Source organism: Mirounga angustirostris, unplaced genomic scaffold (assembly GCF_029215605.1).
Source record: "Mirounga angustirostris isolate CCGP_5_RB_7025 unplaced genomic scaffold, mMirAng1.0.hap1 SCAF_6, whole genome shotgun sequence".
Lineage (NCBI taxonomy): Eukaryota > Metazoa > Chordata > Mammalia > Carnivora > Phocidae > Mirounga > Mirounga angustirostris.
The window spans coordinates 55,344,444-55,361,002 of NW_026991714.1; the positions used below are offsets into that span (position 1 = coordinate 55,344,444).

At 38.1% G+C, this 16,559-nt stretch overlaps 1 protein-coding gene across 1 annotated transcript in view; it reads right to left on the reverse strand.

Annotated features, from left to right (window-relative positions):
• Window positions 1-16,559, reverse strand: part of MROH9 (maestro heat like repeat family member 9) — a 115,958-nt gene that overhangs the window by 20,045 nt on the left and 79,354 nt on the right. Inside the window, exons 16-20 of the mRNA XM_064595528.1 lie at window positions 16,100-16,252; window positions 15,882-15,998; window positions 15,191-15,293; window positions 6,048-6,110; window positions 4,228-4,496 (exon numbers count right to left, since the gene is read on the reverse strand). Of these exons, the coding sequence (XP_064451598.1) occupies window positions 4,228-4,496; window positions 6,048-6,110; window positions 15,191-15,293; window positions 15,882-15,998; window positions 16,100-16,252 (705 nt within the window). The remainder of the gene's footprint in view (window positions 1-4,227; window positions 4,497-6,047; window positions 6,111-15,190; window positions 15,294-15,881; window positions 15,999-16,099; window positions 16,253-16,559) is intronic.

Consider the following 16,559-nt stretch of genomic DNA (forward strand, 5'->3'; position numbering starts at 1 on the left):
TCCATATGTGTTAATAAATAATAGATAAATTTTATGAAGTTTTTCTCCACATTTCAGACACAATGCTAGATGCTGAGATACAGAAATGTCTAAAATCCAATCTCTAGGGCAAAATTGATTTATAGTATTGTCTTCTCTCTAGATCCACCTGGGTTCTTAAAAAACACTGATGCCCAGGCCTCAGGCACAAAGATTCTGATGTAAATTGTCTAGATTGAAGTCTGCTATTTGTCATTTAAAACAAAACAAAACAGTCCAAGTAATTCCAGTGTATAACTAGAGTTTACACTCAGTGGGAAAAATAGATCCATGAAAGGCAAATAAAATGGTGTAGTGATTAGGGGCCCTGGGTCTGGAGTCCCTGAGGTCAAATATACTACCTCCCTCTCCTTAAGTTAGTGATGATTTACCCAACCTTTCTGAGACTCAAATTCCTTACGGGTAAAATGGAAACAGTAATAATAGCCAACTATTAAGATATCTGGGAGAATAAATTTGGATTGTGCAAGCAAAGCACTTCGTAGTGTCTGGCATATAGTAGCCACTCAATTTTATCAATTATTATTATTACTTTGTTTGAGGAAAGTAGGCAGAGTGTGCTATGGGAACACATTGAGAGTTAGAGAAGGTATCTCAGTAGGAGGATATTTTCTTTCCTGACCATGTGCCACCATCATTTTAGAGGCCAGTTGTCATTTCTGGAAGAGTGACCTTACCGGGGACTACTTGCACCCCCTCCAGCTACATGGATATCAAAACTAATAGAGTGTATGGTAGTGTCTCATCTGCACAATGGAGTAAAAATATCTCTTTCCCAGAGTTATTGTGAAGACGAAATAAAATAATCATAGCAAAGTGCGCATCACATAGCAGGTGTGCAACAAATGGTAGCCCATTTCCCTATACCGTGGGCCACAACAATGTGCCTAATCAAGCTCAGGCTGACTCTTCCCTTAAACATTATTACCAACATATCTAGCCACCTAGTATCAAAAAACCTGGTTATGTGTTTATTCATTCATTTATTCATTCATTCATCCATGTGATAAATATATATTAGATATTATTATGTGCAAGGCACTGTACCAGGCCCCTGTGGATACAGGGCTGACCAAGCAGACATGATTCATGGCCTTATAGAGCTGACATTTTAGCAATGGGATCAGAATATAGGCAACTAATTGTAAAATAAATCACTTTTTCTATTAATTTGTTCCATAATTATCCTAGTTATTATCCTAGCTAATTATCCAAGTTATTGTGGTTAGTGCTACAAAAGAATATAGGGGGTTCTGTGGAACCCCTTCAAACTGATTTTGAGTTGGAGCTTGACCAGGTGATGAAGTTGGGTAGGAATTGACTGGGTGATGGGGAAGGCACCGTGTTTCAGGCATAGGAAGAGCATGAATCAAGGCCCTAATGCATGGCTCACAAAGAGCTGAGAAGGCCAGTGGCTACAGAGGGCAGGGAATGAGGGGTGAGTGTTAGAGGAATATGGCCAATGATGCAAAGGTACATTCTGCACAGCATCAAAAGTCATGTTAACTATTCCCATGGAAAAGTCAAAAGATAATGGGAATAACATAGACATATGCCAATGGAAATGTGCTATTTATAATCACAACTAGTCCTCAAGAAAGTAGGATCTTTTTAAGGGATACTTTTATGTCTTCAGAACATATGGAAGATAAGGGAATCCAGGTTGGCGTTGGGAACTGTGGAGAGCTGACTCTACAAAACAAAGTGAAAAGAGCTCATAGTTCCTGGGGAATCAGGGAACTCTAGAGGGAAGAGAAAAGATGGGAGGGAGAGAGCGGAGAGAGAACCAGGAGGTGATGAAGGAGGTTACAATGCAGACTGAATGAAGGTGAGGGTAGCCTCACAGACTTTGAAGAAAATGTCTAATATATAAACATCACAGAATATCAGATCTTTTACAGAAATCTCAAGCCTCAAATTTTGTATAAGGTCCGTTATACTCATTGCTAATATCTGTTTGTTTTTTGGAATGGGGAGGGTTATAGTTTGGTTTGGTTTGCTTTGTTTTATAGAAATCCAGGTATGTTAGTTTCCTATTTCTACTCTAGCACATTTAGCACAAATTTAGTAGTGGCTTAAAACAACATCAACTTCTTATAGTTTTGGAGTTCAGATGTCTAAAATGAGTTTCACTGGGCCAAAATCCAGGTGTTGGTTGGATTGTGCTCCCTCTTGAGGTTCTGGAAGGGAATCCATGTCCTTGCTTTTTTTGGCTTCTAGAGTTGCATTCCTTGGCTCCTACTACCTACCTCCATCTTCAAAGCAAGCGTGTTGCCTCTCCAAAAATCTCTTTCTCTCTGATCTCTACCTTCCCTTATAAAGACCTTATAATTATATTTGGCCTCCTGCATAATCCAGGATAATCTCCCATCTCAAGATCCTTTAGTTAATCATGTATATAAAGTTCCTTTTGCCATGTAAGGTAACATACTCACAGATTCTGGGGATCAGGAATTGGATATCTTTGGAAAGGTTACTAGTTAGCCTAGCATGGTAGGCATCCTGCTAGTTTAGGAGGTGAGCAAAAAAATTTGCCCTGATTTTGAAAAGTGAGGTCTGGAACATCTGAGTACTATGAAGCAATATGGATTAAAGAATAAATTAAAATTATCCATTCTTTCATTATTTTTAATATCAAATAACACTCATTAACATCTGAAAACTTCTACTGAAGCGTGAGGGAGAAAGGTCCTGTTAGCATCTCTTTCATTTGGCATGTATTCATTGAGCATCCATTAGGTGCCAGGCACTGAAGTTCCAGAATAATTAACCGAGTGTAAAATACATTTGCCTTCAAGAAACTTCAATTTTGTGGGGCAGAAAGAGAAAAAATTAGTAATTTCACTATAGGCTGGTAAATGCAATGAAAGCTACGTGGAACACTAAGGCAAAACATAGGAGCAACACGAACATACTTGATCAAAGGGGTCTGGAAGATGCATCTCAGATATATCAGTCAGGGTTCAAGTAGAGAGGCAGAATCAGGGATTTGACTGCAAGCAATTGCAGGTTAAGTAGTCTCTGCAAGGCTGTTGTCTTCACATTGAACCTGGAGCTTGAAGTCTGCAGCGCATGCAGTTGGGAAGGGAAGGGGCGTGTAAAGTGGGAGTGGGAATCGACAGGGTAGGAACACACAATCTTGGGTATGGCCTCTACCATTGATGGTGTTGATGATGTGCATGTTTCACAGGAGAAGCTGGTGTCCTTTGTCAACAGAATTCAACCCACTGGCTCAGAAGTCAGAGAAGCTGAAGGAGGACTCAGGGCAGATGCAGTGGCTGCTTCCCCACACCAGAGAAATGAAAACATGCATGCACTGCAAGGGGACACATTACAAAGACACAACACCTGAGTAATCTGGGCTTTCAACTAACTACAAGTAGTTTCCTGTGACTGGAAGGGCTGATGTTAGGGTGGTAGGACAGGGTGGGAGGAAGATACAGTGAGGGAAGTAAAAGATGAGCCCAAGCCACAGGTCAAGCAAGATCACTGAGGACTTTCTGAGGATAACTGGATACAGAGGGCAATGGGCCACCACTAACTATGATGGGTTATCCAATTTTCATTTCAAGAAGTTTAAAGTGACTAGAACAGCATCATCTTCCCCTCAGCCTCAGCTCTCCCCATTCTTTTCTTGCCCACCTGTGTCCATAACAAAGTCTCCAGGTTCCCCCCAGCACTCTTCTTGCCTCAGTGTCTCCACCTGGAATACATTTCCCTACTTCCCTTCCTCCTTCCACGCAAGTCCCGTTTCTTCCTTTGTTAGTACTGCTCTAGGCAGCATTTGTCCCAGCAGGATGGAAATAGCCACACTGTGTGTCACTAGACTGTGACCTTCCTAAGAACAGAAACCTTGTTTATATCATCCAAATGTTCCCACTGCTTAGCATAGTGCCTGGTACTTAGAAAGTGTTCAATAGATGCTTATTGATAAAATCAAAATCCAAGAGCTCTCATCAAACACTTTGCTTATATGATTTTTCAGTTTTATTAGTGGCCCTCTGATCACTGTCGAACATAGAAAGGCAATGGATTTCTATATTTGAATAGAGAATTAAATGACAGGAAAGGCTTCTAGCATCCTTCAGAAAAGCATGTATGTATAGGCTCAAGTTATCAAGAGGAAAAGGAAAATCATCTCTCTTCTGAGATGTGCTCTGAGCCACAGACCAACATCTCATTCTTTACCGAATTGGATTCATAATTCTCATCTGTATGGACTTCCTTGTCATTCTTGGTTTCCTTAATCCTCATAGGACTGCCTGCCAGGTTGTTGGGCCAGTTATAATTATAAAGAGGCTTCAATTTTTTTGTGAAGATAGAGTTAAATACTCTTCGGAAGATTTGTTTAAGATTTGAGGAGGTCAATCTATGGGCTATTTCCTTAAAAATTTTGTAGGTTATTTCTGCCAACTTCCTGATCACAGGGTCTTCATCCCGAAGCACTCGGTCAATAGCTGTAAGAGCAGAAGGGTCTTTTAGTTTAAGACATCTCTCTCATGGTTGAGAAGCTCTAACCCTGAACAGCACCACCACCTTTCACAGAGTCTCTCCTTTTCTTCTCCAACCCCCCAATTTTCATTATTTCGACTAGAAGCATCCAGGAAGTTTTATCTGCTTATCCCCACCAGACCTCAATAAATAAAAATAGGAATACTCACTAAATATTTATGGAGTGCCTATTATGTACTGAGCATTCTGCTAAGTAGCATAAACATATATTCATGAAGAGGTTCAATAGTGCTCATAATAATGAAAAAAAAGTTGGAATCAGTCTCAGTGTTCATCAACAAGAAGCGTGTAAAAATTAGGCATATCATAAAATGAAATAGCACACACATAATAACATGATGATGTAAACCCATGTTTCTTGGCATGAATATATGAAGAAGTGAAAGAGTTATACAACAGTTATGATAGTTTAAAAAATAAACATGTAATAGCTTATACTCTTTAAAAACATCTGAGATAATATATATACCAAAATGCTAATATCATTCTATCCAGATACCGGGCTTGTAGGATTTATTTTCTTCTTAACAAAAAGAAATCAAGAGGGGAAAATAAGGACAGATGTGGAAAAGAGAGAGGAGAAGGAGCAGGAAGTGAATGAGGAGAGAAAGAAGAAGAAGATTCTGCGGGACATGGAGGCAGAATTATCATGCTTAACGTTTGCAGGTTGTCAATAAATATGTATTGAGTACATCAGTGAATGGGTCAATGATTGAGTGGAAAAGGAAGGAAGATAATGATGCGTCAGTGCAGGTTCATCAGTTGTAAGAACGTGCCACGGGGGGAGGGATGTCGATACGGGGGAGGTGTGTGGGTGGGGGCAGAAGGCATATGGGAAATCTCTGTACCTCCCTTTCCATTTTGCTGTAAATCTAAAACTGCTCTGAAAAATAAAGTCCGTGACACACACAAAAAAAGGAAGGAAGGAAGGCTGCCACCCTATTTTCTACCTCACCTGTTTGTAATTCTCATCCTGGGGAGGAAATAGAGGCTAAGAGAGAGATGCCAAAGATTCAGACATTTTGAGAGCAAACATTTTCCTTCTTTAATTCCCTCTGGTCCAAGTGTGCATTGCTATCCTCTAAAATGTAAATTCTCTGAGGGAAGGGACTTTGCTTTGTTTGCTGCTATATGCTCCACAGTTGGACTAGTGCTATCACATGGTAGATGCTGGAAGAATATATGTTGGATAGATGAATGAGTGAATAAATCTCAACTCTGTAGTTCCTAAGGGCTCTAGGATGATAGGTCTCAAATAATGAGACGGATAGATAGGTTTAAGCATACACACACACACACACACACTCAGAAGGGAAGGGAAGCAGGGAAGGGAAAGGAAGAAAAGATGTGCTGTAACCTAGTCCTTCCACTGATTCCCCCTTACCACTCTCCTCCCATCCCTGGCACCATTATAGAACACATATGTGAACTGAATCACAAATAGTGAATTCACTTAGACATATACATACAGATTTCATTATAACTTCAACACTTACCCTCAAGCATGACTTCAATTTCATCTCTGAGCAGTAAATGGCCACCTAATTTTGCCAAGTATCCTGTGAACGAAGTAAAATTAAAGTTACCCCAAAATACATTATGCAAATGCATTCTCTGATCTGGCTGCCTTCATAGCTTTCTTCAAAGAAAAGGATCTTTAGATTATCTTTGAAACATCCTTTAGTGCTTTCAAATAATTATTTAATGAAACTCTTTATTGAGATATATTTATGTCTATAAATGTGCACAAATCATAATTGCACAGCTTGGTGATGAATACAAATTGAACACTTCTAGCTACCACTTAGACCATTAAATAGAACAATTACTAGCATTCCGGAAGCCTCCCTCATGCCCTTTCCAATCTCCTCCTCCACCCGTTAAAATATTCTTTTGCTCAACTTGTTGTTGAGCATTATTGTAAGATTCATCCAGGTTCCTTATTGCAGCAATAGTTCATTCATTTCTCATTTATTTATATAATATCTATCCTGGCTGCTTTTACCGTACAACAGCAGAGCTGAGTAGTTTTGACAGAGACCAGACAGGTATTCATAGCTTTAAATATTTACTATTCGGTCTTTTACAGGAAGAGTTTGCTGAACCCTGTTATAGGGTATTCCATCTTATGAATGCAGCATTTTTTTTTTTTTTAAATCCATTCTGCTGATGATGGACAGTGTGTTGTTTTCAACTCATGGCTATTATGAATGATGATGTTATTGTGGACATTCTTATATGAATTTTGGTATGCATTTGTATGCACTAATGTTTGGTATGTAGCTAGCAGAGGACTTATTGGCTAATGGATATGCTTATCTTTACCCTTAATCATTACCGCCAAACAATTTCCAAAGTGTGGTTGTACCAGTTTTCACTCCCACCGGCAACTATGAACATTTCTATTGCTTTACATACTCTCTGCCACTTGACATTGTTAGTCTTTTTCCTTTCAGTTATTCTCATGGATTTGGTGGTAGTATCACACTGTGATTTTCTTTGCTTTTTTGGTGATGATTAATAAGAGTTTTATATAGTATTTATTGGCCACTTGGATATATTTTTTTTAAGATTTATTTATTTATTTATTTGACAGAGAGAGACACAGCCAGAGAGGGAATACAAGCAGGGGGAGTGGGAGAGGCAGAAGCAGGCTTCCTGCAGAGCAGGGAGCCCGATGCGGGGCTTGATCCCAGGACCCTGGGACCATGACTTGAACCGAAGGCAGACGCTTAACGACTGAGCCACCCAGGCGCCCCGACTTGGATATTTCTTTTGTAAAATATCTGTAAGTATCTTGCCTGTTTTTATATTGAGTTGTCTTTTACTTATATATTTGTAGGCATGTTTTATTTGGGATACTAATCTTTTTTAATGTCACATGACTTACAAATATCTCCTCCTACTTTGGGACTAAACTTTTCTTTTTGTATTTTTTTGTTTTTGTAAACAGTAGTCTCTAATTTTAATGCAGTCCAATTCACCATCTTTTTATTTATGGTTAGTGAGTTTTGGAGTCCTGATAGAAAATCTTTGCTGTCTCAAAGTAATACTGATATTCTACTATACTTACTTCTAGAGGCTTTATTGTTTTACCTTTTACTCTTTGGGATTGTAGACTGAACTATAATTATACGGTATAAAGTAGGAGTCAATATATTTTTTATATACCTGTGTAATTAACCCAGCACCATTAAAAGAAAAAAAAGTCCTTTCCTTACTCCTGTGCAGAGTCACTTACATCATAAAATGTGTGGGGGTCAATGTCTTGACTTCATTCTATCATTGCTACTGCCACACTACCTTAATGTATGACATGTCCTGATATCTTTCCAGTAGTGGAAGTTCTTCAGCTTTGTGGTTCTTTAAATTATCTTGGCTAACTCTCTAACCATTAAATTTTCACGTAAAATTAAGAATCAGCTTGTCTCATTTCACACACACACACATACACACACACACACACACACACCCCTGGTGAAATTTTGTTTGGGATTGCATTGAATCTACAGATGAATTTGGGGAGAGTTGACATTGCCATAATATCTAATCCTTTAATCCACGAACATGGTATGTCACTCTAAAGTTTCTAAAAATTTTCTTGATGTTTTCTAGTTTTCTGTGTATCAGTCTTGTACATCTTTCCTTAGTTTTGTTTTGAGGCATTTGATGATTTTGTTGGTGCTGTTGTATTAGGCATTTTCAAAATTTTGGTTTTCTGGAGCACCTGGTGACTCAGTTGGTTAAGCGTCTGTCTTTGGCTCAGGTCATGATCTCAGGGTCCTGGGATCGAGGCCCACATCGGGATCCCTGCTCAGCAGGGAGTCTGCTTCCCCCTTCCACTCTCCCTCTGTGCTCTCTCTCTCTCAGGCTCACAAATAAATAAATGAAATCTTTAAAAAAATGTGGTTTCCTGGTTGTTTATTGCTGGGATATAGAAATCCAATGGATCTTTGTATTTTGATGCTGTGTGTAGAAAACTTGCTAAATTTACAAATTATTCAAATAGTTTTTTTCTTAATTCTTTCCAGTGTTCTAAATATTTTTAAATATAATTTTTTATCTACAAATTTTAAAAGTTTTATTTTCTTTTGTCCAAATGTATACATTTTATTTCTTGTTACTACCTTATTTTAGTTCTGGAAAAGCCTGGGACTATTTACTAGAGTTCCTCCTCATGGTCAGTCTATTGCAAGTTTTGTTCCTTCAGTTCAGTGAACCCTAAAATTTATGCACTGTTTTTCAGCTTCCTAACTACCACTTTTGCATTTAGAATTGGCAAAACCTGAAAAAGGAAATAATCCCCAGATATCAGGTCTACTTCTTTTGGTGTTTCTATTCTTCTGTTCTGGATCACTGAATAAAAGCTTTATAAAAGCTCTTAAATTTCAGATAGGGTTTTAAAGCCTTTTTGAAACTGTTCTTATTATCCTCATTTTACAAATTATACAACCAAGCCCACAGAGGTTGAGTAACTTGGTAAAGGTCACATGGCTAATGAGCATTCATTGTGAGATGTGAAGGCAAGCTGATCTAACCCCCACCAATATTTCATATTGTCTCTGCTTTAGTCAAAACAGTGATCACAAAAATCACAATTGATCATTTTCAAAACCCATCTACAGATCATAAAGCTCAAGTGACTGTTCTTGGTGGGGGGGAACATGGGCTTAAACCTATAAGAACAATGCTTGAAACAACAATGTGTGTTGTGAGATATCCTTAAATGTCAAGTTTTTAGATCTGCTTAATTTCGTAATCCAATGCAATTCCTTTTAGAATTCGATGGAGAATACAAATAGATGAATAAAAGTTTCCTATGCTAGAAAGTACTAATTCCCCCCAATGTCAAATTGCTTCTTTCCTTTAGTTCCCTTACTAAAGCCACTGCATTTTAGCTGGACATATGACTACCCAGCAGATGTCGGAATTTTCAAGACTTCTTTGCACTTTGGCAACATGTCTGTGTTCTGGGCTAATGATCATTCAGCAGAAGCATATTTACTCTTTAAGGAGTTGGGTGTGACCTCTTGATATTTTTTCCTTTGTAGTTGACTGGCATGTAGAAGTGGTTGCAGGTGCTGGAGCAAACATCTTGGGCTTGATGTAGGAAACTGTGACGAGGATGCTAGAGCAAGAGAACACTTGGCCTGTAGTAGGCACTTGGCCTGCTACATGAGAGAGAAATAAACTACTACCCTGTATCAGCCACAGCTATATTTGGGTCTTTCTTACAGGGCAGGGACATATTTCATAAATGCAGTATTACCACCAAAGGAACAAAACAGGTGGCAAAGTTAGGCAACAACACCTGAAAATTGAATGGCTCTCCTGACAGGGTGGTTGTGAAAGTCACAAAAGAAAGGTTGAGCAGAATTTGATGATTTGACAAACATGGTGGATTAACCAAAATGCCAAGAAGGCCCACATGAGTGTAACTGCAGCTGTGTGGAAGATGGCAGTTGGTGGCGGTGGGGAGAGTGGTGTACAGGAATTACAAGCTCCAGCCATGAGTGTGGTGACTGTTAACTCCACTCAGTTTGCTACCATGGTGGTTCAGGGGCGCTTTATCTTTCCTTCCCCCATGCTCAAAATAATTGGACATCCAGAGAGACTCATGTGAAAACTCTCAAATTTTACATGTCGGCTGCTATGACATACTGCTAGCTGCCAATCAATATCATTGTCCTCTTCTTTCCCATTCAAAACAAAACAAAACAAAACAAAACAACACAAAACATAATTCCAAGCATTTCTTTCAACTAATGATTTGAAAAACACAATGACCCTTACAGTCACTGGGGGTGTAAGATAAACTACTGGTTGAAACTTTGAAGAAAGCTTTGTAAGATCAGGCCGACGCAGAAACAAAAAGGTAATTTTTGCCCTTTACATTTTTTGTTTCTTCCTTGGTGTAACACTGTTGAAATGCTGAAGGTAATCAGAAAACACAGATGGGGAGAGATGCCACATGCTAAGGACGGGTGGCATAATAAAGCCAACAATGCAATGAATATCTAGGTACACACATCATTTTTCACATGCAAGTGTGTCAGAGAATTAGTCCTCCTGAGAGGAGGTTGAGTCAAAAGAGTACACATCTCACATTTTTAAAAAAATGTTTTATTTATTTATTCATGAGAGTCAGAGAGAGAGAGAGAGAGGCAGAGGCAGAGGGAGAAGCAGGCTCCCCGCCTAGCAGGGAGCCCGATGCGGGACTCGATCCCAGGACCCTGGGATCATGACCTGAGCCGAAGGCAGACGCTCAACCATCTGAGCCACCCAGGCGCCCCACATCTCACATTTTGATGGATACTATCAAACTGGTCTTCTTAGAGATGGTAGCTATTTACACTCTCACCAGTAATGTGAAGAGATTACCTACTTCCTGCAACCTCACGGTGACGGTCGAGTATAAAACTTTTTGATCTTTGTCAGTGTGATGGATGGAAACATTTCATCATTTCAATTTGCATCACTTTTTAGATGAAGTTATGAAAATTTCATGTTTATGAGCCAAATAATTTTTTTCATGTTCAGTGTCCATTTTTCTAATGGGTTGTCTTTTCTTATGGATTTGTATAGAATCTTTGGACAGGAAGAACTAACCCTTCATTTGTGGTGTCATAAGTATTTCATCTCAATTTGGTTTTTCACTCTGTTTATAGTGGTTTTGCCCTGCAGAAATATTTACTTTTTTCCTAGATTATCAATCTTTTCTTTATGGTTCCTAGATTTTGACTTTTACCTTAGAAAGATCTTACCCACCCCCTGATTATAAAGCAAATTCTTCCATACTATTCTAACTAATTTTGCTTATCATTATTATGGTTTCATCTTCAGCATTTGAGCCTTTGACTATCTGGAATTTATTTAAAGTAAGAAGTAAGATAGGAATAAAATAATTTTTTAAATTCCAGATGGCTCACCAGGTGTCCCCAAGCTATTTAAGAAATATTCTATATTTTCATCACTGTTAAAGTCAATGATTCACTTTAAAATATTGCCATGTTTTGATGGTTATTTCTAGATGGTATTTTGTTCTATTTGTTTCTCTATTTATTCCATGTGATTTTAAGTACAGTAGCTATATTAATATCTGATAGAGATAGTCCTCTCTGTCTTTGTCTCTGTCCCCCTCTCTCTTTTTTTTGGTCAGAATTTCCTGGATACTCTTGTATGATAAATTCCACATTAATTTATAATCATCATGTCACTTTTGAGAAAAGAAAGCCCTACTGATATTTTATTTTTTATTTTTAATTTTATTTATTTTTCAGATTTTATTTATTTATTTGAGAGAGAGAGAGAAAGAGAGCACATGCACGTGCGCGTGTGGGAGTGCACACGAGCAGGGGGAGGTGTGGAGGGAGAGGGAAAAGCAGACTCCCTGCTCAGCAGGAAGCCGGATTAGGGGCTCAATCCTAGGACCCTGAGATCATTACCTGAGCCTAAGGCAGACACTTAACAGACTGAGCCACCCAGGCAACCCCCTACTGATATTTTAATTGGCATATCATTCCATGCATATATTCCATGCACATTTTTAAAAAAGATTTTATTTATTTATTTGCCAGAGAGAGAGAGAGAGCTAGAGAGAAGGGGGAGCGGCAGGCAGAGGGAGAAGCAGACTCCCCGCAGAGCAAGGAGCCCTATGTGGTATTTGATCCCAGGACTCTGGGATCATGACCTGAGCTGAAGGCAGGTCAGCTGACTGAGCCACCCAGGCATCCCTTCCATGCACATTTTAAATTTTGATTCTTTTTCCAAAATATGGTTTATACCTTTCTATTTATTCAAATCTTCTTTGTGTCTTTCAGTAATATTTGCAAGTGTTTAAAATAGAAATATTGCATGTATTGTAGAGTTTTTTCTGGATCTCCCTTCCTTCAGTCTGTCCATATTTCTTCCTTTCCTTCCTCCCATGCTCATCTCCCTCCCCCTGGGACGCTTTCTTTTTTGCCTTCTTTCCTTTCCCCCCTCTTGCTTTCCCCTCCCCTCTCCCTTCCTTCCTTCTTTATTCCTCCCTCCCCTTTATTTTCTACTTAGGATTTTGTAGGCACTATTCTTCTGTATTTTAGGGTTGAATACTGAAGGGAGAAATCTAATGACAGATTTACTTATTTTGTAATTTGTAGATGACTTTTACCCCCCTAAATGCTCAAGAATTCTTTAACTGTGAAGTTCCATAACTTTATTAGGAAATGTCTTAATGTTGTATTCTGTATAAAATGTTTCTTGAAAAATTATTTACCACCTCAATTTATTTAATCAAGTCTTTTTTTATTTCTTAAATTATATCTTTGAAACCCTTTTTCTGCTCTCATAATTTTTCTTCTCCAGGGATATCATTTATGTATAGTTCCATTTCTTTCTTTTTAATTTAAATTCAATTTAGTTAACATATAGTGTAGTATTGCTTTCAGGAGTAGAATTTATTGATTCATCACTTACATATAACACCCTGTGCTCAATACAAGTGCCCTCCTTAATGCCTGTCACCCATTTAGCCCATCCCCTCACCCACCTCCCCTCCAGCAACCCTCAGCTTATTTCCTATATTTAAGAGTCTCTTATGATTTGCCTCCCTCTCTGTTTTTATTTATTTTATCTTTCCTTCTCTTCCCCTATGTTCATCTGTTTTGTTTCTTAAATTCCACATGAGTGGAATTTTATTTTAATACAAAAATCATAATCATATGATATTTGTCTTTCTCTGACTGACTTATTTTGCTTAGCATAATACACTCCAGTTCTATCCACAATGTTGTAAATGGCAAGATTTCATTCTTTTTGATCGCTAATATTTCATTGTATACCACATCTTCTTTATCCATCAATCGGTGGACATTTGGGCTCTTTCCATAATTTGGCTATTATTGATAGGGATGCTATAAACATTGGGGTGCATGTCCCCCTTTGAATCAGCATTTTTGTATCCTTTGGATAAATACCTAGTAGTGCAATTGCTGGGCCATAGGGTAGTTCTGTTTTTAACTTTTTGAGGAATCTCCATATTGTTTTTCAGAGTAGTTGCACCAGTTTGCATTCCCACCAACTGCACAAAAGAGTTCCTCTTTCTCCACACCCTATTGTTTCCTTGAGTTGTTAATTTTAGCCACTCTGACAGGTGTGAGGTGGTATCTCATTGTGGTTTTGATTTGTAATTCCCTCAGGATGGGTGATGTCTTTCATTTATCTTCCATATCTCTTATTGTCCCTTAGTTTTTCGAACTGTTTCTTGCTGGTTTTCATTCCTTTTGCTAGCATTTCTCAGCCTTGTACCCCTTGTCTTTTACTGGATTATCAACAATATATATTTTCTCTTCTGCTGGTTGTAGTGTACTTTTAAAAAATGTTTATGCACTTTTTCTTACGCTTCCCCCCATGCTTTCAAGGCTTATTTTTCCTGAGCTCCCATTATCCCATCCTATATTTCCTGTGTGTTTGTATCTATACCTTATCTTTATATAAGAAAGTTTTGGACTCACAGAAACATATATCCTGATTTTTACCTGGTCTGTAGAAACATTTTCTAAACTTTGTTTTTCTTTTTTCCTCTATTTTCCCCCTGGGAATACCTCTGTAGAAAGATAATGCTTTTTTAAATTACTTATTTTTGGATCTTGCAATATTATATACAGAGGAGTGTTTGTGGAAAGTTCCAGGGTAGAATTCAAGATAGCAGGAATTCTGTCTGGTTTGAAATAAAGCTCTTATGACACAGAGTTTTCTGTATGTGTTCCTTTACTCCTCTAAGATCAATAGAGATCAGGAGCTCTAGTGATGATCATAGTTCAGCTTGCCTTCTACCCTAACTAAATGACAAGACTCCTCTCTACAAGTACAACATGACTGTGTTTCCTCAGTCCTTGGTGGCCTTGCTACTCCATGATGCCAAATAGGGCTGAGGAAAGATCCCACAGTCAAATTGGGAGCTCACTTCCTGTCATTCCAAATAAAGGTTTATTAATTCTGATCTTTATGGTGAGAATTTAATGGGAAAAATTTTTTTTTGGTCAGGTTTGTCCAAGATCAAAAACCTTAGGTGTCAGGTGCCTGGGTGGCTCAGTTGGTTAAGCGACTGCCTTCAGCTCAGGTCATGATCCTGGAGTCCCGGGATCGAGTCCCGCATCGGACTCCCTGCTCGGCAAGGAGTCTGCTTCTCCCTCTGACCCTCCCCCTCTCATGCTCTCTCTCTCTCTCTCTCTTTCTCTCTCTCAAATAAGTAAATAAAATCTTAAAAAAAAAACAAAACAAAACCTTAGGTGTCTTCTATTGGAATCTTCCTGCATCTCCCCTCCCCCCACAATATTTTTTTTAAAAAACCTTTGCTGTATTTGGTAGCATTTCCTCATTTGTTGTAGTTTGTAGTTAGAGATGTCCATCCTAAATTTGAAATTCATCTTGTTGGATACACTTTGTATAATAATTTAATCACACAGCAATACTCACTGCATTATAAAACAGAACTCTATTATCATCACATGCATTAACTTCTATTCATAGATATCACCATGGCAGGTGCTGTCCATCATAAACTAAGAAAATTTATATTTTTTAAAGAAACACTTCCAGCTGCTACCCCATTTTGTACCTTTTAAGGAAAATTAGATAATGAGAGTTGAATTTTCTTTACCTATTAAAATAACTGATGCTCTCCTCAGATATACTCGGGAGCTTCTCAGGAATCCTAAGGTATCAGAGATCAAATCTGTAATGTAGTTCTCATGAGAAGTAAGCTGAGAATAAAATGAAGAAAAAATAGTCAATCATTGGAAAAAGCACATTTGCTCCCTCTGGAGAGGCTTCCAGAAAAAAGAGCTTGGTTGCTTATACCAAATCAGGGCCAATTTAAAACTAGGGGATAGTAATCTCTTTACTCTTTTGTTTGTTGATGTATTCAGTCTATTATGTGATTCCCAACTTTGTGTTTCCAACCTTTGGAAAGCATTCTTCCAACCCCACTTGTTTATCACTGCAGTTCATACTGGTTTTCAGAGCACCAGCTTATTAGATGGTGGCAAAATAATTGCAGTTTTGCTTTTGGCGATCTGAAATGCTCTTCCTACCTTTATAACCATCCATAGGTCAAAGTGGGTGAGTTGGAGAAAGAAAATCAGAGAGAATTAATGTCAGGGAAGAGGTAATGGAAAATTGAATTTTTTTTCTGGTCTTAAGCCCTAGCTGTAATTACTCATGTGTTATCTTTTCTTCACATTCTTTCTCCAGGATCCACTCTTGTCCCTGCCACACCTTTCATCACTTGTGATCTCCTTTAAAGTTATTTCTATAACTCTTATGGTAGTAAATACTGAGGGGTTACTTACAAGATTGTTACAGATGTTGAGCACCACCACCTCAAAACTGTAAAATTCGTCTTTGAGCAAATACGATGTTGGCCAATTTAATTCTGAGACACAAATTGCTAATGTATACTTACATGCCTGTGAAGTAGAAAAAGGTCACTGAGGATCTGTTCATCTGATGTTACATAAAACACTGAGATTCTCTGCAAAATTAAGAAAAAAAAGATTGTAGGACTTACTTGAACTACTCTTATTTCTGTGTCCTCCAAAAACAGGATCAGAGGCACCAAGCCTCCAAGAACCACATCATTCAGCATCCATGTGTACTGACTCATGTCCCTGAGTAATTCACCAAAGTGTTGAATGGCCATACTCCGAATGCCTCCATTACTCTAGAATATGCACACAGAAAAAGGCCTCATTTGAGGATATCACTGGGTTCTTTTCTTTAAGCAGTGGGAGATATATATCTCACACTTTAATATATATATATGTTCAAATATATTTACATGTATATATACTATATGTGTATATATACCATGTAGATATGTGTTCATACATACATAATTATTATTATCAATTATTTTTATTTATTTTGTTTAAAAAATTTTTTTAAGGTTATTTATTTATTTGTCAGAAAGAGAGAGAGCGCAAGTGGAGGAGGGGTAAAGGGCAAAGCAGGCTCCCTGCTAAGCAAGG